General features: G+C 37.8%; 1 protein-coding gene across 1 annotated transcript in view; it reads right to left on the bottom strand.

Moving 5' to 3' along the window:
* Positions 1–15187, bottom strand: part of LOC124170989 (glutamate--cysteine ligase regulatory subunit) — a 30416-nt gene extending 15229 nt beyond the window's left edge. The window contains exons 1-4 of the mRNA XM_046550098.1: positions 14948–15187; positions 14727–14801; positions 14493–14622; positions 9978–10171 (exon numbers count right to left, since the gene is read on the bottom strand). Coding sequence (XP_046406054.1) covers positions 9978–10171; positions 14493–14622; positions 14727–14801; positions 14948–15052 — 504 coding nt within the window. The 5' untranslated portion in view covers positions 15053–15187. The remainder of the gene's footprint in view (positions 1–9977; positions 10172–14492; positions 14623–14726; positions 14802–14947) is intronic.
* Positions 15188–27328: the final 12141 nt, after the last annotated feature.

The following is a 27328-nucleotide window of genomic DNA, read 5'->3' as shown; positions in this document are numbered from 1 at the left end:
AAAGTTAACTCGCTAATGGGCAGAAAAAGAGGGCAAGCCATATCCAAACTGAAGGCTACAGATAGAAGGAAGCTAGCCAAGAAACACAAGGTTCAGAGTAGATGGAAGGAATATGTGGAGGTTTTGTATGACAGCATGAACAGGATTGAATTTATAGGAGAAAAGTGTCAAGGAAGAAGATAATCTAGGACTGGGGATCAATGACACAGATATTGAGAGACCCCTTCCTGAAATGAAGGCTAGGAAAGCGGTGGGCATAGACAATTTCCCTTGTGAGCTTCTAAAGAATCTAGGGAGGGATGACAAGAAAAGGTTTTTCGAATAAATATTTATTTATTTTTTATTTATTTATTTCAAAAGCCCACATACAGCAATTATTGCCAATTTACAGTGGCGCAATATCAAGATTATAAATAATATATAACAAGAAACAAAATACATGTAATGTTACAGGAATCACATCAACCTAAAATATGCCGAGAATCAAGTACATAAAATATAACGAGAATCAAAACCTCGAAATTAAAGAATACAAGTATATTAAGCCAAGGAAAATTGCAGCAATGGTAAGAAATGGGAAGTGTTGTTATTGATGTTCAGAGAGGTAAGATAGAGCCAGTTTAGTAAAGACTTTCGGGGATAGGGAAAAGGGATCAACATTCGGGGGAAGGGAATTAAGAAGTGAGGGGAGGCGGAAAAAAAGTGAGCATTGAATGAGTGATAATCTGGGAAGTGGTGTGTGGAGCAGTGAGTGGGTGCGCGTGGGGCGGGAGGGGACTCGGAAATTAAGAAAAGAGAGGAGTTCAGGACAGTCTGTGGTTGAGTTGAGGATATTGTAGATAAATTTAAGGTCACTTTTGAGGCGTAGAAAAAGAAGATTGTGAATGGAGAGAGAAGTTAGAAGGGAGTTGGTAGGCATATTACGCATGTGAGGGACTCTATATTTTACTATACTTGAGAAGTAGTTAGTGACAGATTTAAAGGCAAGGATATTTGACTGAGCTGAAATCGCCCAAATAGGAGAGCAATGGGTTATCACAGGAAGGACAATTGTCGAAAAGTAGCAACGTAGAGCTTGTGGTTCTTTAATTTCCGAGTATCTGTATAGTAGGCCTAAAAGGGACATGGCCTTAGACTTAACTGTCTCTATGTGCTCGGAGAAGTTTAGTTTTGTATCAATTAGCACGCCAAGATCCTTCACTGACGACTTGCGATTCACGGGTATTGAGTTTAAAGTGTAATTAAAATGAAGGGGGAATTTTTTTAGGTTGATGGACATGGTATTGCACTTATGCTCATTGAGCTTTAGTTCCCAGGTAAGACACCAGCGTGAAATGGTATTTAAAGCGTTTTGCAGTTCGTGGCAGTCAGAGGGAGTGTGGATAGTTTTGAAAACTTTGCAGTCGTCAGCGTAAAACAGCGTGTGGGCTTGCGAGGTGGGAATAAGGGAGGCTAAGTCGTCAATGTATAAATTAAATAGATATGGTCCTAGAACACTGCCTTGGGGAACTCCTGATGTTACAGGAGACCAACTAGATGAGACGCCAGAAAGAATGACGCGCTGGTTTCTGTCACTAATAAAGCTAGATAAGAGGCTGAAAAAAATCACCATGGATATAAAACCTATTACTTATTTTATGAAGGAGGAGACTAATATGCAGATTCTATGAGGAAGGATGTTGGCCAGAGGACGTAGTGAAGACAGTTCTAATTCCCCTACCAAAACAGAAAAAAGCTCCAGAATGAGGAGATTATGTATAGGTCTATTAGCCCAAAAGCGCATGCAGCAAAAGTGATACTGAGGATTTTGAACATACAGAGCAGGCAAGGGCAAAACAGTATTTGAGTGAAGATCAGTTAGGGCTCAGAAAAGGAAAGTCAACTCTTGATGCAATATCAGTAATGAGGTACCATCGTTTTCAAAAGTATTTAGTCACCCAGGAGTCCCACTAAACTTATGTGGCTTTTTACTTGCCGAGCCAACTATGGTGTATGCCTGCTTTGCATATTGTGAAAAAGCAGTTGATAAAGTGAACTGGGTTAAGCTGATGGATACTCCTGCAAAAATAGGCGTTCTCTATGAAACTGCATGGGTAGATTCCAGTGACTAACATAATTAGAGGTATTCTGTATACATGATTTTGCTTCCAAATTCTTTATAACTCTACAGTAAGTGGTGTATATTTTTCTATTTTTACATTGTATTTGTGATAGGTAGTTTGAACGGAGGTGATTCATAAGACAAGAAGGAAGCTAACTTTCTTTTTTTGTTTTTAAGTGCAATGCCTGGTAGGTTAGAAGCCATTGCTATGTAAATTGTCTGGATCCAATATATTCAGTTTACATTGCCAGTTTCTAAGTACTTCCTGTAGGGTAAATTTATATAATAGTTTTGTACCTTTTATTAGGTTGTACACTTTAGCTATTGGAATTCACATACTGTGTGTTAAAATGAAAAAATTAGAAATAGAGACAAGAAAAAATGGAGACCTAGAGTTGCAGATGAATTCAGCCCTTGCCTCCACTGCAGAACAGCAATATCACTGCACCAAGCAGTTGAAAAGATCCTTGAATAAATTACATTGGTAAAGATTATGAAGTACGTGGTATGTTGAAACCAAACACTGAAATTGATGTTACTATGAAATCCTGTATGGCAAGTTCTGAAAATTTCACAAGGAGTGACCATGTTATCATCATGGCCAATACAAACGATTTTCTCAATAAGAATGATTAAGTCCTACTCACAAGGGGAGACCACGTACCTTGCTATGCCTTTTTCAACGCCGTATTTTTTATGGCCTTCAGAATGGTGAACACATCCCTGAGATAGTAGTGGTTCCATTGAATGGGCCTTAGTTTGGCTGTAATTAATTAATTTTCATTCGGTACTTTTCACAAGCCACGAATAGTTCCATAATATCGCTCCTCTCAGCAGACGGGTCAGGTGGGGTAGTGGTAGCGTACGTGATTCCCATCCAGGGGGCCAGGGTTCGAGGCTTCGTCATGGCAGTTTATTTTGTTGTCTTCATTGTGATCACACGGCGTCAAGTGTTTCATTAATTTTAATTGCAGCAAGCATACACATGGGAACATTTTTTTATCATCATAATGGCGTTTACGTATTTGAGCAGTGCCATTTCAATCGTGGAGAAATGAAGGCTACACTTGCTACTCTCCTAAAAAAAAACAGACCGAAAGATCAACGGGGGGCTATAACAGTGGCTTTTTTTTCGAAGAAATGACATTTGTTGGTAGGCCCTTGTTATTATATTGAAAGGGCTACGGAATATTATGGGAAGCAGCGAGCACAAGACACATTTGGCGTGATTGCTGCTTTTAACCCTCTAGCGTGCGCGACTCTTATTTTTACACGACTGGGCGAATGGCAAACTTTGCCCATGATATGTGCATATATTACACAAAAACCAAGTAGCCATGATAAAATCAGGGCCCAGCTGTGAAGAAGCAAGAATTAAGAAAGGAGTGCGACAAGGCTGTACATTGTCACCCGTAATTTTCAACGTTTACATTGAGAAAGCCATTAATGAAATCAAAGAAAAGGCATTGGGAGTGAATATCCATGGAGAAAAAATTAGCATGCTAAGATTTGCCGATGACATAGCCGTTTTAGCAGAAACAGAGACGGATTTGAAAAATATTCTGATTAATATGGGTAGGGTAATGGGTAGATATCAACTGAAAATAAGCACGAAGAAAACCAAGATCTTAGTACGCAGCAGAAGAGAAGAAGTCAAGACCAACATTAAAATAGGGAGGCAAAAACTGATAGAGGTGGATGAATTCTGTTATTTGGGAAGCAAAATAGCTAGTGACGGGAGAAGCAAGAAAGAAATTATCAGCAGAATAGCCCAGGCGAAGAGAGCATTCCACCAAAAGAGAGACCTGCTTACAGCGGGAAACTTAAATATGGAAGTAAAGAAACAATTTATAAGAACCTACATCTGGAGTATGCTCCTATACGGAAGTGAGGCATGGACAATGACCGCAGCGGAGAAAGCTGGGATGGAGGCCTTTGAAATATGGTGCTACAGAAGAATGATGAAAATCAAATGGATCGACCGAGTTAGTAACGAGGAAGTCCTAAGAAGGGTAGGAGAGAAGAGAAGCCTCATGAAAACCTTAATAAGAAGACGGAACAACCTTATAGGCCACATCTTGAGACATGATGGCCTGATGAAGACAATCGTCGAAGGACAAGTGGAAGGCAAGAATGGAAAAGGAAGACCCCGAACAAAATATATGGAACAAGTAAAGAGAGATGTGAAAGAGAAGAAATACGTAGGTGTGAAAAGATTAGCTGATAGGAGAACTGAGTGGACAGCTGCGTCAAACCAATCCTAGGATTGTTGACCAGTGATGATGATGATGATGTGCATATATATTAACACTCCATTTTAGTTAAAATTAATCTTTATTTGCCGAAATTAGTTCAATCTTGTACATTTATAGCTGATACAGATATAAAGGTACCGGTGGTACACAGCCGCTCGCGGGGCGTAATTTATACGCCACGGGTGACAGGTTCCTCTTTCTGATCAAAAAAAATGATGCAATACCCCGAACTTTGAGAACTCGCAATATACACAGTCCTACAATATACGCAGTACATTGTAGGAATACACGAGAGCATCCTAGCCCAGAATGTACGCACAATGATGAAATCCTTGGTTTTCGAAGATTGACGTATTTTATACGCCAGTGCGCCCCTTCCAGGGTTATCAAATTTTATTTCATCCTATTTGTTAATTGAAATTGTATTACGGAAAGGTTCTTGAAGCACATAGGTACTGTGTAAGTAAACTCCCTTTGGAGTAAAGTGAATCACAAGTGTTCTAGAAATACGGCGTTTTATTTTCATTTTGTGTTCTTATAAATTATGTCTGTACGCATATTGTTGCTCACTGCGGGCATTTAATGGCATGTACTCTCGCAAGAGTGGTTTTCATTTTTAATGTGGAAGTTGATCAGCATAAGAAAAGAAAAATTGGATCTCCGCGTTTGAAATGGCACTGCTTAAATACCTAAATGCCATTATGATGATAAAAAAATTGTCTGATGCCTATGCTAGCTGCATTAAAATTAATGAAAACCTTGATGCCGTATGAACACAATGAAGACAACAAAATAAACTTCCATGATGAAACCCCGAACCCTGGCCTGGTGGGTGGGAATCACATACGCTACCACGACCCCACCTGACCCATCTGCTGCATTGTGTGAAATTTTGGAATTATGTACGGCTTGTGAAAAATACCGAATGAAAATTAATTAATTACAGCCAAACTAAGGCCCATTCAACGGAAACACTACTAGTTCAGAGATTTGTTCATCATTCCGAAGGCCATAAAAATACGGCATTGAAAAAGGCAGAGCAAGAACGTGGTCTCCCCTTGTCAGTATGAATAGCCTATTCCCAAAACTTGTTGATACCAATGGGACAATGGGAAATTTACCCCATAGATACGATATTCCACTAAATTCATGCATCAATAATGAGGCAAAACAGATAAATTCCAAGCTTAACAAGCCCAAGTGTTAAGTATGAGCATGTAAAAGTTATTGACATCAAGTGTATCGATCATGTACAACACATGAGACACGGCCTTCACCTAAACAAATAGAGTAAAGATCATCTCAGCTCAGAACTGTCAATTCAATGTCTGAAAGATTATAACAAAATGCCCACTAAAGTTGATGGTTGAATATCTGTTGAGGTCCAAGAAACAACTTCTGCATCATCATCTACTTTGTGACAAGGATCTGAATGAGGATGTGAATGATAGAGTTGTGACAGGAATTGAGAATTGAAAAAAGCATAAGTACTGTCCAAGGTAGAGGGTATTCCGTAAATATTACCAAACATAGGTCTTTCAAAATTTATCATTTGAACATACAATGTGTGCATTCCAAAATCAATGCTCTAGAATTATCCTCAAAAGAACATCAGCCTGATGTTGTAGGTATTTCTGAACACTGGTTGCAGGACATTCATTAAGAAAGGTCACGCGGATAACCACACACTCTCAGCCCCAACCTTTTTCGACCCATCCCATCGGGGACTCTGCATTATCTCGGACTCCAAGGGTAGTTGGGCTCCCTCCTTTCAGGGTTTATAACCCTACCAGTGGCATTGGTTCACGGTCAATCACGATTTGTTTATATGAATTAGCTATAAATATAGATAATAGGATAGTTTCCTTCATCAAAGAAAACGAAAGGCATTGATTGCAATTCATAAACCACCATTAGTGTAGATATTCATAATATACAAATTATTTGGTCTTAGAAATCCCAGTTTAGACAAATGTTAATGGTCAATTTTAACCTCATTTGAAAAAGGCCAGATTGGTGCCCATGCGATGCCACTCCATGTGACGTCACAGGGACCTAGTTTCTATACGAGTAGATAGGAGTTTAACATCGTCTGAGATTACCAATGCATGCATGAGGCACACAGCTCAGGGAAACTAATCTTAATAATCACCTATTAAAATTGCCTATGGTCGGAAGATTTCCTTCGTTTGATAGGGTATTAATAATCCTTATTTAAGCCAAGCGCTACCTACTAGCAGGGTACTCTGCTACCTGCTAGCAGCCTGCATCGTATTGGCGCTCATAGCCTCGCACCAAGGTGGCCTCACACAGCGGCAGCTGGAACCAGAATGACAACACACGGGATTTTCCCAGCATTCATACTTAGCCGTAGCATTTTCGCGTCCTTGAAATTTTCATTTTTCATTTAATTGTGAAAAATAGATATCATTATTTAAAAATCTAAAAGCATGAAACACATACTCCAGGAGTAATAACCTTTCGATTTAAGCAATTAAAATAATAGGAAACCACCCTATTGTTGCTTGCACATAAATTACAGACATCGAATTGAATTCCTCGTTTTATTCTGAGAATCGTCAAATTGCGAACGAAACTCTACCATCAATATTAATGCATTTAATGCAGCAACTATTTCCATGTTGATGTTTATACTAAAATCGAGATATAAGTTAATATTTATCATAGAATTTCCTTTAAAAATTGTAAACGCTGCTCAATAGACAAAGAAATCAATTCTTAGTTTATATTTTTTGAGAAAGGAACAGATATTTATTTTGAAAACTGACAGAGTGAACAACTGAATGACCCCGGTTCCTTACCACAAAGAGGGGTAATATAAGACGAGGGGTCCTGATACCTGCTCCCGGATTTCGAGGGTACTGCCTAAGTCCCACTTTCTTAGGTTCAGACTAGGGATGGGTCGAATAGCAGATTTCTCGAATTAGAATATCGAATTCGAATATCAAATCATTGCTCGGATTTTCGAATACCTCGAATTTCGAATACCTCGAATACTAAACGATGATTGCGGGAATGTTTGACTAGGTCGCCTATGCAGCAGAAAACCCAAGATTTTGGCGAGTAATTGTGATTTCCTTTAAAGGATTCAAACAGGAATTTAGCTGATTGATGGAATATTTTAATTTTATGTAAACAATAGGGTAGTTTCCTTCATCAAAGAAAACGAAAGGCATTGATTGTGATTCGGTACCCACCATTAGTGTATTAATAATATACAAATTATTTGGTTTTAGAAATACCGGTTTATAGGAATGGCAATTGTCAATTTTATCCTCATTTGAAAAAGGCCAGATTGGCGCCCATGCGATGCCACTCCACGTGACGTCACAGTGACCTAGTTTCTATATGAGTAGATAAGAGTTTTACACCATCTGAGATTAGCAATGCATGCATGAGGCACAGAGCTCAGGGAAACATGGTCTTAATAATCACCTGTTAACACTGCCTAAGGTCGGAAAGTTTCCTTCGTTTGATGAGGTATTAATAATCCTTATTTAAGCCAACTGCACCAGCTAGCATGGTACTCAGCTACCTGCTAGCATCCTGCGTCGTATCAGCGCCCAGGACCTCACCCCAAGGTCACCTCACTCGCGGCAACGGAAGCAGAACAACGTCACGCGGAGTTTTTCCCGGCATTCATACTTACCCGTCGCGTTTTCGCGCGCTTGAAATTTTTCACATTTCATTTAATCGCCAAAATAGATATCGTCTAATAAAAATCTAAAAGCGTTAAATACGTACTCCAGGAGTAATAATCTTTAGATTTAGGCAATAAAATAATAATAGGAAACCACCCTATTTGAGTATTACGCCAAAATGCTATGCCTCTGTCATATTTCTTTGTCTTTCCGGCATTTATTTTCCTGCGTAAAATGCTTAAATAAACTCAGAAATATGTCATGTTTGGTCTTATTCTTTTTTAAATAACGCGAACCTTACTAATATTTCAATCCAGTAAAAGTGTAATATCAATTGCCGAAAGTCATTGTTAGACAACTGTTGGGCTAGTAGATGACTCATGCAGCAGTTGACCTCCAGAAATGGGGAACTTCGAAGCAGGTAAGCAAAAAAAGGCCAGTGGGTGAGTAGAGGGGGGAGGGCGTGAGACACGTTTTTATTGTTCTCGTGTAATTTGATATTTTTTTCGAAGCTAAGATCTTCGTAATACGATCTCTGCGCAGCTGGGACCTTTTGTTTGATTTCGGAGAAGAGGAAATCGTCGGAGGGGGTGGGGCGAACGCTGAATGGAGGGGGATTGCAGATCGTGGGAAATCCGCCAATGTCACTATCCCACGGCACTGAGTTTCTCCGTATGGTAGTTTCATCTCCTGGGGAAGATTCAAAAGTGCACATGGTAAACACCTCGTCTCATTTTTATCAAAAGATGGATGCGGGAAAATGGTCAGTGGGGGAAAAGGAGTGAAGGGTGAAACGCAATTCTATTATTTTCCGGTAACTTGATATTTTTTCGAAGCTAAGGTCTTCGTAATACGATCCCTGCACGAGCTGGGACCTTTTGTTTGATTTCGGAGAAGAGGAAATCGTCAGATTGGGTGGGGTGAATGCTGAATGGAGGGGGATAGTGGATCGTGGGAAATGCGCCGATGTTGCTATCCCACGGCATTGAGGTTCTCCTGATCGGGGACACCTGGGATTTTCGGATTTTTTTCACCCGATCAATTTCAGCTCCCCACGTTGAACTCTTTTCACTGCTCTAACCGCTCTAACCCTCGAATTTTATGTAGTTCGTCAGCTTGCCTAAAACGGTGCTGCATGCACTAAGCGACTAGAGTTCTCTTCATTTTTCCGAGTCAACTACCAACTACCGAGTCAACGACGTGCGAGCGACAGTGTATGACGCGAAATTCAAAGTATTCGAGGTATTCGAGACGGTATCTTTGGCATAACTATTCGAGATCTCGAATATCGAATACTTTCTAGTATTCGAGGTATTCGAGTATTCGCGGATACTATTCGCACATCTCTAGTTCAGACACTAAGACTTTGCAAACCCGCGTCCGTCATAAAAGGGGGAGAGTAAGGAAACGTATATTTTCGGCCTTCGTTCTCCTGAATAGAAAAATCTCTGAAAAAAAGTTGCTGCTTTCATCTCCTGGGTCAAGAAACATCCTGCCACATACTTTCGTCATTAGTAGCGAAAGGGTTAATATTAAATTGTTGTTATTAATATCATACTGTTATGATAATATTATGATACTATGATAATGTTATGATAATATGAATACATTACCATTATCATTTATTATTCAGCACGTACTAGCTATGATTTGGGAATAAGTTAATGACACTCAAAATTAACTGATCTTTGACTTAACCAGTAGACCTGTAACATATCAATACTCGTGTGACTGTCGACATCATAAATTATGAGCATATGTAGAAAGCAATATGTTTAAACTCGAAAAAATTAAATGTGCATACATGACACATATTTTTTCCCATGCAATGGCTGATCAGAGTGTTCATATGGGTACATTCATCCACACCTGAATTTGGATCAAAATTTAAGATCTTTAAGGATCATTTCCAGTTGCATTGAGGTGGAATGACCGAGCAGTAATTTTATACAGACTTACCTTAGTCCAATTATACAGCTCAATGAAAGCATCTGTTTCAATATCACTAACACCAATACTAATTACTTTTTTTTCATTTACAAACTCTTCCATTACTTTCCACACTTCATGCAAGTCTGGCACTGGAATAGGGTTATCAGCTGGAAGAGCTAATACTACAGACTCAATAATTGGTGTGTTCAAAGCCTGGAATCCTGGAATACAAAACACATTTATTACACCTGAATACTCTCTAAGTACACATAAATGAGACTAATTTCCACCCAATTCCATTTTAACTAAATAATTCAACCCACCTTAATAGGATATTGAATTACATTAGAAAGGAAATTAATGTATGCCCCAAAGAGAAAAACTGATTTCAAACTACAGTCCGGCCGCCGAGAGTTTTCCGATGACTTTTAGAAGGGTCGAGAGTTCGGGGTAGGGGGAAAGGCTGCCAGGTAAGAAAGGGAAACGCCCACCTCACTTGTAAACAAAAGGGTTCCATGAAGAAAAGAGTCAGAAGGGACGACGAGCATGAAGGACCCAAATTAGTTTCAGAACTTCATATGCATGTGACAACATGGCTGCAAACCGTGCTGGCGCAAGGTTCTCCTCCCCTCATCTTGAATTTCCATCGAACAAATCTCACCGGCTGGACTGCAGTACCGTACGTGTCTGAATATAGTCCCCCCTTATTTTCTGAAAATGCCCAAGAATCCTTTGTTTTGGGTGATTCGAAGAAAGGTCTTGTTTTGGTGGCTCCGGCTAGTTTCAGAAATTCATATGCATATGACTGCCCAAGGTAAAAGTAAAGGGGGGGACAATATTCAAACACATTTCTTTTAACTTTTCACAAAACTGAAGCCTCAAAATTTGGGGGGGGGACTATAACTAATAATAATAATAATAATATCGTTTATTTTCGTAGGCACTGGGGCCCATGAGAAAATATAAGTACATTTCTACATTTCACATTGAGATAGATAAATAAAAGAAAAAAGTAAATAAATATATATACATATACATACAGTCAAATGTGAACAGTGCATATCGCCTAGTGCATGAAAAAAAACAATACAATATGTTCAACAAAAAAAAATAAATAATCGCACTTAGATATAACACTAATTACAAAATTTAAGGTGACAAAAAAAAGAAATATGAACAAGAGATATGAACATAAGAAAGTGAATAATAACAAGAAATATGAACACAAGAAAGTGAATATAAACAAAAAAATATGAACATAAGAAAGTGAATATAAACAAGAAATATGAACATAAGAAAGTGAATATAAACAAAAGAAATTTAACTTGGGGATAAGGAGGCATTCTTCAGAAACCTATATGTGCTGTGTTTAAACCTATTGATATTTGTACTGCTTCTTATTTGGGCTGGGAGAGAGTTCCATATTCGTGAGGCGGTTACTATGAATGATTTGTTCATATGAGGCGTGTGATGTCTTGGAATATGGAGGTCAATGTTATGATTACGGGTAGGTATATTATGAACCTCAGATTTTCTAACGAATTTCTCGTACAAGTATGGCGGGCAACCGGTCGTTAAGACACTAAAGGCTAGAGTTATTATGTGAAGGGTGCGACACTCTTTATACTTAAGCCAGTTAAGGCGGTTGTAATAGTTACTAATATGGTCCCATTTTTTTAAATCGTAAATAAACCTTACAGCTGAATTCTTGGCCAATTGGAGTCTATTATTGTTTGCGTTGTCTTGGTTAGTGAATAAGGCTGTACAATAATCCAAGTGAGGGAAGACTAGTGTTTTAACTAATGAAATTCGTATGTCGGGTGTAAGTATTTCTCTGGCTCTGACAAGTTGATGCAGTGATCCCAAAATTTTACGCCTCGTATAATTTGTTTGAGGCTTCCAGCTAAAGGTTCGATCGAATATGACTCCAAGGTTTTTTACCGTTTCCTCATAAGGTATATTGTGGCTACCGAGTCTTATTTTTGGCAGATTTTCATGGTCTAATTGGGAAAAGAAATAATTGCTCCCTATAATTATTGCTGTTGTTTTCTTGTCATTGAGAACCAAATGATTGGCCTGCACCCAACTGTTAATTCTCTCGATGTCCTCATTGATAAGTGCGATTGAATTAATAATATTGGACGGCGATGAATGACGATAAATTTGAAAATCGTCGGCGTAAAGGTGGTAGTCACAATGCATGAGGACATCAGGGAGGTCGTTTATAAAGAGAGAAAAAAGAAGTGGGCTAAGAACTGAGCCTTGTACCATCCCCACGGGATTAGGGATCCAGTTTGACTGTAGGTTACTACTGACCACCACTGCTTGAGTGCGACCGCTGAGGTAAGATCTAAACCAGTCAACAGCACTCTTTGAGAAATTTAGGGTACTCAGCTTGCGGAGGAGCAATTCATGGCAAACGGAGTCGAAAGCCTTGGTGAAATCGAATAATACTAAGATCGTCACCTGGCGTTTAGCAATTGGGTGTATAAGGGAGTGCTTCCAGGTCGCAGGATAGCGTGCCGTTAGAAGTGAGGCATCTATTATATTTAGGAGCGAGGGCAAAATGACAGGTAGAGCCTTCTTAATGCAAGAAATGGGAATTTTATCATGTCCTTTGGCATTGGAGGTGATTTTTTTGCACGCGCTAAAAACTGAGGACGATGAGACATGTGAGAAGAAGAACTGATTATGATTCGCTGGAGGTGGGATATGAGGTTCGAGGGAGATTTGCGGTTCACTTTTGACACACTGATTGTTGAGGACATCTGGATGGATATTTAAGATATTGCTATTGGTTTTAGGAGGTAAGACTCTGGCACTGAACTGAATTTTGCTTGAAACAATTTACCTCATTTGCTGACATGATAGTGTCTTCAACAAGAGCTTTCCAGCAGATTTGAACTGTAAAATTAGTTTGATATGAACCCACAGAGTACGGAAGTTGGATTCCAGCCTTGATTTATGCTGGATTCATCCTGCCGAGTTTCATTCCAGCTGGATGATGGATTCTATACCAATCTTAATAGGGTAGTTTCCTTCATCAAAGAAAACGAAAGTCATTGATTGCGATTTATTACCCACCATTACTGTATTCATAATATACAAATTATTTCGTTTTAGAAATACCAGTTTATACGAATGGCAATGGTCCATTTTTATCCTCATTTGAAAAGGGCCAGATTGGCGCCCATGCGATGCCACTCCACGCGACGTCACAGGGACCTAGTTTCTATATGAGAAGATAGGAGTTTTACATCGTCTGAGGTTACCAATGCATGCATGAGGCGCAGAGCTCAGGGAAACATGTCTTAATAATCACCTATTAAAACTGGCTAAGGTCGGAAAGTTTTCTTCATTTGATAAGGTATTAATAATCCTTATTTAAGCCAAGCGCTACCAACCAGCAGGGTACTCGGCTACCTGCTAGCAGCCTGCATCGTATCAGCGCTCAACTCGCCTCAAGGTCACCTCACAAGGCGGCAGCGGGAACCAGAAATACGTCACACGGAGAGATTTCCCGACATTCATACTTACGTGTCGCGTTTTCGCGCGCTTGAAAATTTTCACTTTTCATTTAATCGCGAAAAATAGATATCGTCATTTAAAAATCTAAAAGCGTAAAATACGTACTCCAGGAGTAATAATCTTTCGATTTAGGTATTAAAAAAATAATAGGAAACCACCCTATTCAAGTTAGCATTGAAAAACAGAATATCAACTGGGTTTTGGCAGGAATGCTAGACATTTTTCGAGCTATTTCATTCATGAAAGGGAAATATCTTCTCATAAAATATTTCAGAGATTGAAATTTTATGCAAGAAAATATAGATGCTGTTTCCTTGCATACCTAATTAAGGACTGGAACTCAACTATCTCAAATTTTACGCTAATCCATATTTTAACTTCCATAACAACTGAAAATTAAAACTTGAGCATGTAAGTACAGTATTCAAAATTAAATTCAATGAAACACCACAAAAGAAAAATTATTGAAATAATGAAAATGCAGCAAAAAGCAGCAGAGGGTAGACCTTCAGGAATACCAACCGACAGCACCGTTAGGACACCCCAAACAGAAACTTAGCATTCACTTTTTTAAAGCAAATTCAATATTACTACTAAATCCAACAATGATCCAATTCATGAATAAATATAATTTTATATGCATACATCACTTTCGAAAAGACAATTTGCATACACTGACCCTGGTCAATTATTGAGCATACTGACATGCATATGCTCCTGGTATTGAATTTTCGGATGACTGAGTACCGCGCATATGAGGATCGCACGGGCAGTACTATTCGTCAACGACACCAAGGTGTAATTGAAGTACGAATGTCAGAACCGACTTAATGAGTGAAATATGAGCTCCCTTAATGTCAATATATGACCTTAAAATCTATCAATTAAATTCACCAGAGGGTAAAATGCAACCTTGACTTCATTGGGATAGAAATCACTTCACACAAAAGTTTTGTAACAGATATATTCACGCAATAATCCTTCCATAAAAATTATGAAAATTGTTACCCATACCTTGATCCAACGCTCTTCTAATTGTCTCCCCATTATATTGCCGAATAAATATTTTAACGCTCACTTTTACATCCCTCCTATCTTCGTGAGAGTCCAACTTCAGTGATTTGTAGTCACCAACCTTGTTGATCTGAAATTGGAACCATACCTAGAAACTCGTGGCGAAAATTATAATAGCTGCATGCAAATATGGATTTAATTCATCGAGGATAAATAAGGAAAGATCTTACTCACCACAAGCTCCCCATTATCTAATTCTACAGACGAATCCGTGAAGCCATTAATCACATATTTCAAGCTCTCTAACAGCTGCAATTTAAAATGACATTTAACAATAACAACGATAGCAAATAAAAGAGAAAAATGTATAACAATTTGAAATAACTTATTTATGATCAATACTTCGTCCGCGAATCAGCTAACGTCATTACTGCTCACGTAAAAAGAAATCCCACCTCTTGAGTGGTATTTTGTCCAGCCTTCATCTTCACCTCATTCATATTCAGAATATTTCCTGTATGAATGACCAAGTCACAAGGCATCTCTTCCCCTTCTGCCATTTTAAGACGGTTTATCAATTCTCAACAAATTTCCAAATGGGTCGAGCTAAACCAAAAAACGTTATCTCTGAGCTTTGATAGAAGTTTTCAGAAATCAAATATAACAATTGACTACAGCTATCCGCTGGTAGCGCCATATTGGCGAGACAAAGTCGAAACAAGATGCGCATGTGAAGCTTAAACGCGCAACAATGTGATACAATTGGATGCAATGTTGTTCATAAATTGCAAATGAGGAATTAACGTGTCTCTCACGATAAGAATTGTATCCTTAAGGAAAGCAAAGCCTATGGGTCCATGGTGCGTTTTTGCGTGGTTAAAGGTACGATGCGTAAATACATCACCATCAAAATTGCACGAAAACATGTCGGATGACGAGAATATAGGCACGACGAATTCCAATGGTGATAGTAATCGGTGATTCAATATTGTCGTCTAGATTACATTTCGGCTGAGGAAAATAACTCTTGAAATTTGATTAGTAGGAGAAAGGTTGACAAGATTATAAGAAGAAAATAAGAAATGAACTGCCAACACAGTGTTAAAGCTGACCATCGCCTACCGCTTCTCATCGAAGCGCTTCCTATTCTACCAGTAATGCAGTATTTTTTTACATTATTTATTAAAAACCATCAACAGTCATCAATCCCAAGATTGGTATGATGGAGCTCACCACTTATTACCTGTCAGTTAATCTTTCAACGCCTATATAATTCTTCTTCACATACTTTATTACCTGCACCATATGTATCTCGTAGATTACCTACAGTAGCCGTCCTTCCCTTCCACCTGTCCTTCAACGATGACTTTCATTTGATCATCGTGTCGCAATATGTGGCCAATTAAATCGTACCTACCCAAGGTTCTCTGAAGTCCTCTCCCAACTTTTCCTAGCACTTCCGCATTATTCACACAATGTATCATTTCATCGATTTCAATCTACCTTAGCACCTTTTTAGAGCTTCCAACCTTGATTTCCCCACTGCTGGAATTGTCCATGCCTCATGACCATAGAGTAGCCCACTCCAAATGTAAGACCTTGTGGATTGCTTCCCTAATGGAACGCTTATATTCTCTATTGTACGGTAACCCCTCTTTTTGATGAATGCCCACTTTGCTTGCACTACTCATGTTACTAGACTAATAGAAAAGCTATTCTACTGTTTCCTTCTTGCATTGCCCATCTCTGGTCACTCAGCCACCTAAGTTGTAGAATTCCTTCAACTCCTCAAGTTTATAGTCATCTACCCAGCCAGCACATTATAGAATGTCATATGTCAGTAACTTATATAAGTCATTGAGATGAGGTGAAAGGAAGGTGCTTATCAAATAAGCTTGTTATGGGTTTCTTATGGATGGATGCCAAACCTTTAGCACTTCCGTAGATGTTTTTATTCCATAGTTTTAGAGTATTAATTAAGGGATTTATGCATAAGAATTCCATTATTGGCACTTCTACAATACGAGTAGAAATAACATCATACAGCCATAATTTGAAAATCATTCACATTTATAAACTAATGGCGAAACGACGGCCGTAGGAAAAACACATCATTTCACAAGAATAGCGACACATAATAATATGAAAATGCCAGAAGGAATCTCTAGTATATACATAGTATTCATTGGGTTATCACACCATAAATTAAAATTCACGAATGTTATATTGTGTGGACCTTGAATAATTCCAGTTTTTCATGCACCTACCAGCCAAGCTTATCCACATAAATGGATTTTGAAGTGGTAACTATGTCACTCACAATTATCAGTTGCCTTGGGGTAGTAGTTCGCTTAAAGATGCATAGCGTAAATGGATGCGTAGGTCATACGATCGGCTCTTCCCGTAGTTCTTTTTTTTTCTTTCGCCCACAAGGATAAAGTACTTTTATTATGCTTTGTATCTTCACCAGCCAGTCGCTTGCAGTTCTTAATTTTTTTCTATTTACAAGAAAATCTGTTATAAGTTGTTAAGCTCTTATAAAGACTCGCTGACTTTCACCATTAGGCTTTAAATTCATGTCCAGACGAGCAGCGTAGCATGTGTAGTATGCTGTTCAGCCACCTTTGGCGATCCAACAGAAGCGACTTACGTTGTCTAAGGATATTTGACGGCAATCCTTACCTATTCTTCCCTAAATCTTACCCTTGCCTTATACAAGCCCTTGTATAAGCCCCTTAGATTACGATAAGCTGCTTATCAATTTTATCTGTAAGAAAGCCATAAGAAATGGATAACTCTCTTACTTTGTGCTATCTGGGTAATTTCAAGTTGGGCTCCACTTCTCTTCTGCAGCATTCTAATACTTCCGTTTTTTTTATCGATTTTCAGTTTTACCTGGTCTTAACGTTTTCCATTATTAATAAACTTTTCTTCGTGCCTCTCATTGTCTCTGCTATGGCTGCTATTTCATCCACAAATCTCAGCATGCTAAATTTTTTACTGTGGATTTTCACTTCAGGCACTTTCTCTTTGATTTCATTGATACCTTTCTTAATGAGCAAATAGGTAGTTGTGGGGGATAAATTATAACCTTTTCTCACTCATCTCCTTATTTATCAATTAATTGAATCAATTGATAAATAAGGAGAGGAATTTTATATTGTAAATGGTGCTGTCAGTTAACTGATAGCACCATTTACAATATAAAAACAGACATATCAAGATGGCATGAATGACAGTACAATAATTCGATATAAATAAGTAGAAGCAAAGATAAACAACTAGAAAAAATAATCCCGGCTTAAATGAGTAACATAAAGAGGAGTGACAGTGATAACAAATGACTACACAACACAATAACTAAACAAGTCAACAGCAGTAATACAAAGCTTAACAGTATTAACAATTAATAACTGTAATAATAATTTCAGGAAAGAGTTAAATTACATGGAAAAGCATCAAGTTATGTACAAAAAATGAAGATATATGTCATTTAACCATTTGAGTGGACTTTCAGCATGTTCCCCTTGGAGAGCATGAATCGATATTACCCAGGATGGAAGGACAGTTGAGAAAACCATTTACCAGTTTGAAAAGGAATTCCGGTTGGTGCATTGACATCTTAATTGGAGTGGAAGGAGTCCAAACCGAGCAGCAGTCTCATTAACTGGAGTGGTTTGATAGGTAAATTCCATCCTGGGTCCAAGTAATCTAATGAATCTGTTCTTCAGATTTCGCAGTTGATGAATATGGCAAATCTGATATGGAGACCATATGACTGATCCATGCTCGAGCAGAGGGTGTACCAGAGATTTGTAGAGGCATACTAACAAGTATGGTGAGTTGAGGCCTTTAGACAATCTAAAAATAAATCTCAGTAATGAGTTAGCCCAGGCCATAATGTTATCAATATGCTCAAATGGACTGAGAACAAAATTCATGACCGCGCCCAGGTCCTTGACCAAGTTGACTCTCTTCAGCAAAACATAGTCGAGTTGATAGTCAAACAGGAGGATTTTGTGACCCCGTTCAAAAAAATCAACTTCACACTTGGATACATTAAGCTCCATGGCATTCCTTATGCAGCATACACCTACGAGCATGAGTGAATGCTTAAGATTCACCTCTTCATCAACTGTGTGGATTCTACCAAATATCTTCATATCATAGGCAAATAGGAGGTAGTGAGAAGACAGTTTGGTGGCAATGCCAACTATGAAGAGAAGTGGGCTGAGATGGGAGCCCTGAGGAGCTCGGAGAAATTTTGAAGTTTAATCCATTTAACTAATTGGATTGATATTACTAATAGAATTGTGTAAGGATTAATAAAATATCCCTCAGAATGCTGTGGAACTCACCATTTGGAATAATTTATCTTAAAATTCCGCTATTTATTAATCTCACACCTACCGCTTATCCTGGTGGGTATTCCATACCCCCACACACCCCGGTATTAGTTGCACCTAAACCCCCCCCCCCCAGCCTTAATTAATGCAAGATTGTGATGCAGTGTTGCATTCCACAGGATAACCATTCTCCTCGATGCCTTGTATAGGGTTATCAACTAACGAGCAAGGTCTCGCAAAGCATCTTTTTCGCATATCGAGGACTTGCATATAACTTAATCGTGCATATTATACATTTGACTCTGAAGATTATAAATGCGGGAGATTGAAGACACAAGAAAATTTGACTAAGTGTTTTTTATTTCTTTCAATGGTTCCCAAAAGAAACATTTTTACGAACTTCGTTATTACGAACTTCCGGTTTTTCGGTCCCGTGAACTTTGTAATAACGAGGGTCTACTGTATTCTCTATTGGAGTCTTTTCCGCAAACACTCTTACAGAAGAGAATAAGGGATCAAAAGAGCAGCCGATTTAGAAGAAAAGTCATTAACACTGGCAGAGACATTGGATGTATCCTCCAAGACAACTTCAAGGGGCCCAGGCTTGTCTGAAAGTTTTTGGGCTAACATTGAAGGCTTTGATTGCATTGGATGCAAAAGTAGGAAAAAGGGGCAAAAATAGTTTGTTAACAAGCTTCATGTCACATTCTTTTTTAATTGAGATGTCCTTGTCAGTTGATTCTACCAAGTTAGAGATCATAACATTATTAAAGCGGTAAGTATGCTCGTTTAATTCAGCAATAGTGCCCTCAATTTTAGAAGATCCAATTTCCATCTTGACCTCCTCAATGGTTTTCACTACAGAATCAATCCTATCCTCAATGGTGGAAACATGAGGCTCAAGAGCAGACAAGCTGGTCGTAATAGTGGTAATTTAAGACATTTCCGCAACATCTCTAGAGATTTCATCAGTTTTGCCAACCAGTGATGGCATTAACGACTCTTTTTGTTGAGCTGCCTCACCTCTCACAGCACACCCCAGAGAGTTGCTTGCACAGTACGACTCAGCAAAGCATTTCTGGGTTGTGGGGAAGGGGCAAGCTGGTAGTGGAAGAAAGAGAGTGGAGGGTGGATAGGGGGAGATTTCTGAACGAACTTTCAAAATGAAAAATTTCCTAGATCACAATGTGAAATATTTATTTTAAATCAATCACATGCCGCGTAATCACAATGCCTGTCAGGTGATATAACTTAGGAACCATTTCTTACATTACATCTTTCATGGAAGACGGACAATATATCCCGACTCCTGTGCTTTGATATGACTACAATTTTAAAAATTCTGTTGCACCAAAATATTCAATCTGAATCTACATGATCATTTTAAAAATTCTTAATTCTTTTCCTCAAATTATCTCAGTTGTTTTTATTAGAAAAAATTTTCATTTCGTCTCATATTATTTTCATAAATTTGCTGTTGACAAAAGCTTTTACATGAGCATCTTCAACCCTTTTTCTCTCACGATGCAAGGAAGTTGCAGGAGAGAGAATTACGATAAGGGTCATATGAGATTCTTTAGAGCAAAACCCAGATAATGAATCAGGAGAATCTCTCAAGCGACATGGAGAGGTGAGCAGTGGTCTACCGCCGAAAAAAGCCATGTGCTCCCTTCAACCCGCAAAGCGTGCGATGAGCCTCACATGGAAAATGTGTGCGGAGGGAGTTGTGTGCGCACGGAATCCAACTCCTATCGCACACAACTCCAACACGCACATTGTGCGCAGAGGGAGTCGTGAGTGCCGGGAGTCTGACTTTGCCTCACAGAACTCCAGCGCACAGTGTGAGCGGAGAGAGTTATTTGCTGAGGGAGTCACGACTCAACAAATAACTCCCTCGCCTCACAGCTCAATCTGCTGAGTTGCACATTTGAACTGACTCATTTGCACAGTGCCCATCACTATTGCCAACCTTATCAAGTAGATCATCAAACTTAGCTAACGTAGTAGCCATTTGAGTAGTAAGCAGGTTGATGGGTACACTAGGTATGCTCTTGCAGTCAATTCTAGAACAGAACTATTTAAAATTTGAATATGCGCTAATACGTTGATATTCAGTCTAGGACATACTCTCACAAGATCTGTGAAACCAATGTTGACAGTCTCTGTCACATTCAACACCCTTCTCAGAATCCATAACAGTTTTAACACAAATGGGACAAGTAGTCTTCATATTGTTGATTTATGTAGTATATCAGAATATATATTTTACAAAGTGGCAAGAAAAGAAAACAATAAACTCATACATAAGTAGCTACTTGATTCACCATTGATCCATAAGTCATTGATAGAGTACTAGACGAGATAATGGGATTATGACAAAGAAGAAGGAAGTAATCCAGTGGTCAATGAAAGAATTGATATGAAACTTTTTTCTCAAATAAATACTCAGTTATACGTTTTATTCCTAAATAATAAAATTCCTGGCTTTAATTTAATTTCATGCCATTAATAATACTCACAAAAGATATTGGGAATGAAATGTTCTTGACATGTGCCTTCATTTACCACCATTTGTATTTACATATCCACTTCCTCCATGATCACGGCCAATCTCTCGTCAGATAAAATCAGTTTCCACTTCAAATACCATTCCACCACGAATATTTCTTGAAAGCAAATTTCAAAAATTTATCTGCTGTTGATGTGTAAGTGCTGCCATTGTTCATAGATATAAATATTGAAAGTCAATAAAACCCTGTATCTTGTATGATTTCTGTCTCAAAACATTTTAATGGTTGTAAATTTTTCACACCCAAAAGGCATGTTTTGTCAGTTCCTCAGAAAATGAGTACCATTATATTTTAAGAAGCAAGTTACTAAAATTCTTTTGGTATCAGCTCAACTTAAGCATAAATGACATTTTAACTTGCACTTGGATTCGCACTGAACCCAAGCTTGAGCTTTATGCCTCGAATTTGACAAATGGCTACAATATGAGAGCCTTTACAGAGTTCTTTGGAAATAAATATGGAACTTTAAACATTTTCTTTTGTTGTTCACTCATTTATTTGATTTGAGACTGAAGCAAGGGGATTCACATTCTACCCAAGCTTGTGCTTGCTACTATTCACTTTTTTTCATTGGGCTCAAATAATACAGCCTCAAAAGCTGTTTTTTTTGGAAGTTTGGTGAAAAAACATTTTATGGCGATATGATAAAAATAATTTTAAAATAGATCCCTACTAGATATGTATGGATAAATGAGCTTTTTTATGTTTTTGGACAAATAAAAATAACTTTTTAAGTACATAAAAATACTGTCATTATATAACATAGTTGAATGATTTGAGATTCAAACTCAAAAGTACAAAGTACAAATATACGTGTCAAAAAAAGATTCATGTAATATTGTGATATGTGATCCTTTTCAATAAAACTTATAATTAGAGTTGCATTTTTTTTTTCACTCTGTTAAATAGCACAAAAAATTTCAAAATGGCAAGAAAATACAATGAAAATCAGTATCAAACTAACTCTAATGTTTCAGGAGTCCTGAGCTCTGAGGCAAAGAAATGGTGCATCCTCTGATGCAAGCACTGGCGAAGACCCAAGTTCTCTAGAAGTCAACCAAATTGCACCAGTTTATTTATTACTAACTAGGACTGTCATATCGCAAAGGTTGGCATTGCTTGTTTTCTGTTTGGTTGATTGTTCTTTTGTTTTCTCCCGCTCTCGGAGATGGAGTAATGGAAGTAACATGTGCATTGTATCGTGTTTGAAATAAATGTGGCTGTAAACATAAAGATATAACAAGGACAACACCATATTTGAGCATTCGAAAAGAATTATGTTTATGAATATGATACTGAAGACACTATATTAACTTAACAAATTCAGAATTGTAAGGCTTGCACTATTAGAGCAATTCTACCATCAGAACTCAAGAGGCATTACCGCAAAGAAATACTTAAAAAGAAAAGCACTTCTTCCCACATAGCACAAAATATCTTTCAGATGTCTAGAATTTCTTCAGCTAATGTCTAGAAAATATCTTGTAATATCTTCAAGACATCTTCTAGTTATTTTGTAGATATCTGAATGTCCGCTTTTCTGATATCTACAAGATTTCTTTGAGAAGATATTTTCTACACATTCAAATTCAATCCATTGGAAATATTCAGGATAAATGAGTAAAATATAATATTTTTCGGTATAACAAGAGTTTATTTTCCACTGACAGCCTACTGGTAGAACAGGAGGTGACGGTAGGGTACCTTCTGGGGATTCTTCCTGAATATTGGAACCTCTCTGGCATTTACTTCTTTCTTATGGGAGCTTCCTCCTCCTATTCCAAATTTAAAGTTACCAAAGCAGCTTACAATCTCCTTTTAGATTTCTCCAAGGAGTCCGCAACATAACCAATGAATGTTGATTCAGTGTCTTGCAGTATAGGTCTTGAAGAATTTTTAATGCAAGTTTTTGCCAATGTATTTAAACACCTTCATCAGGGCTATGAATGAATGACATTTATACGAATGAGTACATAGCTGTGATACGTAAAAGGTTATGGCAATATTTGTTACGATAGTAAAAAAATTAGTTATGAATTAATTATAAGAAGCAGAGACTACAATTTTGACATACCTTTTATTCCATTGAATTGGATTTGTTTATTGATGCATCCATGGTAACTAATTTGAGACAGTTAATATTTACCTATCAATTTTGATTTCTCTGGACATATACAAAAAGAGTTCCCGCTCAAAAAGGCATATGCTATAGACATCTAGTAGATTTTTATAATATCCACGAAGTTGAAGACATTTTCTAGACTTCTTGTAGATATTTACAATATACAAAAGACATTGAAGATTTTTTCCAGACATCTAGAAGATATTTAAGATATCTAAGACATTGAAGATATTTTCTAGATATCTAGAAGATATTTTGTGCTATGTGGGTCAGACTCACACTTACATATACAGAGTTAAGTTTTATAGCTGCTTTGGAAACTTCAATTTTGGAATCTGAGGAGGAAGCCCCCACTAAAAAGAACTGAAAGCCTGATAGGTTCTACTATTTGGGAAGAATTCCTAGAAAACACCTCATATAAATTGTTGGATAACCCTATTAATAACACCTAAAGTATATTCACTTCAACCGAGTGGTCATGGGATAAATTTATGCGCATTCTAAGTAACCCACACAGCACACGGACACCTTTCGGACATCCAGTGATTGTCCGCCAAGTGGCCTATGGACGTCCTACGGACGTGCGAATTCATGCCAAAGGATGTCTGCTGCAAGTCCACATATCAGTAAAAAAGGTGGCCTACGGACGTCCTGAAAGTGTCCGCTCCGGACACCTTCAGGACACGTTTAGGTTAGGATTGCATTTTGTTCGATACAAATAAATAATAGGTCCAGACAAGAATTTAAATAAATAAGGCCTCAATTCCATGCACAATATTTATTTGGCTTCTTAAAATAATACAATGCAAGAAACTACATACATATTATTTAATTTTCTTCTTCCCCTGCAACCGCTCCTTGGCGTGCCTTAGCCAGTTTTGGATGGCAACCTCCACATCTTTTTCAGCGGTCATGCTCTCCTGCACTGCTCCTGTAATAATTAAGTATATAAACATTTCATTGTAGCAAGAAATTGTATCTTGTACGTAACAAGCAGATTACATAAGACAGGACGCTACAGTCTTATTAGTCACGTGTTTAACATTCTTAAGGTTTCAAAATTAGGAAACCTGTCCATTAGAGGCTGAATACATTTTACAAACTTTTCTTTGACTTTTTCTTGTTCTTAAATAAGAAAAGATTTTGAGTAAAAATATTAATATGTTAGTAATGTATATATTATGATTAAGAACATTTTTCATAGAACAATTGTTGAACTAGATTTTAATCCCAAATATGAGAAGACTGTTCGCCTGTTAGACCCTGGTGCACCATCTAGAAAAAAATTCTTTGATCCATCCTTGCCAGACAGCTAAGTAGAGGTCTCGAAAAAGATATTGGAAAAAGCATTCAAATGGAGGATAATAATTCTGAACTATTGGTCTCTGCTTGAAGATTATGACTACACTAGAGTGAATTGTGGAGGTAAAGAAAAGTGTTACATAAGCTGGAGCTAAGGAAGACTAATGCAGAGGAGCTGAATATGATATAGGAGTAAAGGAAACTAGAAAATTTAAAGGAGGAAGTTTAAGTGGACTAGATCTCTTGGGATTAGTGTGAAAACAGCCACACTGATTTGGCACACAAACCACTTAGCTGCATTGGCCGAGATGCAACTTTAAAAAATAGAAACTTTGAAAAACTAGCAAAAACTTGCTGTAGTTAAGGCCATTCCATGATTTAGATCTCCGAATTCTTCCAATCTTAATAATTAAAATAGATCTTCTAATGTAGTCTGGTATCGAGGAAAAAGTGAAAACCTAGCTCACTGACAATATTCACATTTCGACAGAGACATAACAGGTGAATAGCAGCTAAAGCCTGCTGTGAGCTACTGAAATTTCTATAGCTCCTACAACAACACCTACTTCAAAACATCTTAGTTAGCTAGAGCTACTAGAAAATAGTAGCTTCTGTAGTACTGTGCAACTACCATCCCTGTTGAATAAGTTATCCCATTCTTAAGTTCTACAGGTGTTATACATCGAACTTTTATAGAGCATGAGATCCTTTTCAACCATGTTTTTGATAATTATACCTCCCATATGCAGAACAAAAATTGTTTTCAAATGTTTGAATTACTTGGTAGTGGAATCTGCATCTGAAAATAATACATAACAATACTATTTTCTCTACCTTTAGCATGGAAGGGTGAACCTTGTATTACAAGATGTTTAATAATTATTTAAATTTACTTTATATGAGCTCCCTTAACAGGAGCAACTTGCGAAAAAAGTATCCAGACCAAAATTATTCCTCCTTGCCCAAACCTATATAAAGCCGATGTCCCACGGTCAAATTTGCGTCAAAATATTTTGATCAAAATTTGATGCAACTGACGCGCACCCTGTCCCACGGTCAAAATTTTGTCCAACTGGCTTTTGGTCCTATCGTTTGTACAAATCACCGATTTGTACAAATGGATAGGACAGGTTCTAAATTTTCATCCAATTGGATGAAACCAACCAATCACAGGGCCTTTGACAAAAAAGCATCGCCAAGCGCTGGCACACAGGCCAAATACGTTAAACTTATTTATCGTCTGCATGAGTATTTTAATTAATAATTATGTATATTTATGGACACGAAAATAAACTTTGTTGTATTCCACACAGTATGCATTAAAAACCCAACCGGTTTCCACCTTTTCAGGTCGTTATCTTAATCGTAAACCTCTAGATAAGGACCTGAAAAGATCGAAACCGGTTGAGTTTTTTCATTAGTATTGTATGGAATACTAAAAGGTTTAGTTTTAAATTTATAATATCACCATACCACGAAGTGAATTCACAAAACATTATTTCAAATATATATATACGTTCGTGATCGTATATTTCATCGCCTGGTGTGGCCGTAAAGGTAAATATGAGCAAAAATTTGTCTTAGTGATAGGCGATGGAAGCTCTCAAATAGGAAATCCGTAATAAACAGTTGATCTCAAATAGAAAGAAAGCGATCTTTAGAATCGCAATACCAGGAGGGATGTTTTGGAAATAATAAAAGATTTACTTAAGGTATCGAGGCCGAATTTTACGCTTTATGGAAGGCATACAATGCGAGCGAGCAGCTGGAGAAATGACTAGTATGAACTGACGATTGTACCTGTGAAACACTACAGTTGCCCGTTTCTATTACTATGATTATAGGATAAGGACCTTATTTTAGAAACTGCTAGATTAGGAGAGAAAAATGTGATTTAAATGCACGCTTACAGCACTATTCATAACATCTCCTCAACCACAATGTCCATCATTTATTAATAACATTTTCCTCGCGGGAATAAACTGCCTCACGTTTGTATCCTGGCGTTTTATTCTGCCCTCAACCTTGCTGATAAGGGACATGAAAATATCCTGACTTGTCGTCAATTATTATCGATAATAAACGGGAACATCGGCGACCAACTCCTTCTCCAACATGTTTAACATGCTTATTCCAACGCTTTCATACCCCTTTTCCAGCCAAGGCCAAGTTCAGCATTCCTTCTGTTTTCTTTTTTTCGCATCTTTAATGTTCAAGAGGCCTGTTCAAACAATTTCGCCTGCTTAAAAAGAAAGAATCCTCCACCTCCACAAGTTTCCTAGTTGTTTACATAAATATCGTCTTTCGTTTGTTTTTGATCAAAATGAGATGCATCGTGGGACACCCCCAGTCCAGTTGTATCAAAATATTTGCATCAAAATTTTTGGACAAAAATTTTGATCAAAATATTTTGACGCAAATTTGACCGTGGGACATCGGCTTTATAATCAAACGAATACTTACACCTCTCTCTCATGCCTTGCTTTAGCATGTTCC

This window comes from Ischnura elegans, chromosome X (genome assembly GCF_921293095.1).
Source record: "Ischnura elegans chromosome X, ioIscEleg1.1, whole genome shotgun sequence".
Classification (NCBI taxonomy): domain Eukaryota; kingdom Metazoa; phylum Arthropoda; class Insecta; order Odonata; family Coenagrionidae; genus Ischnura; species Ischnura elegans.
Note: the sequence above shows the minus strand (reverse complement) of the source record. Positions and strands in the feature narration are given on the sequence as shown.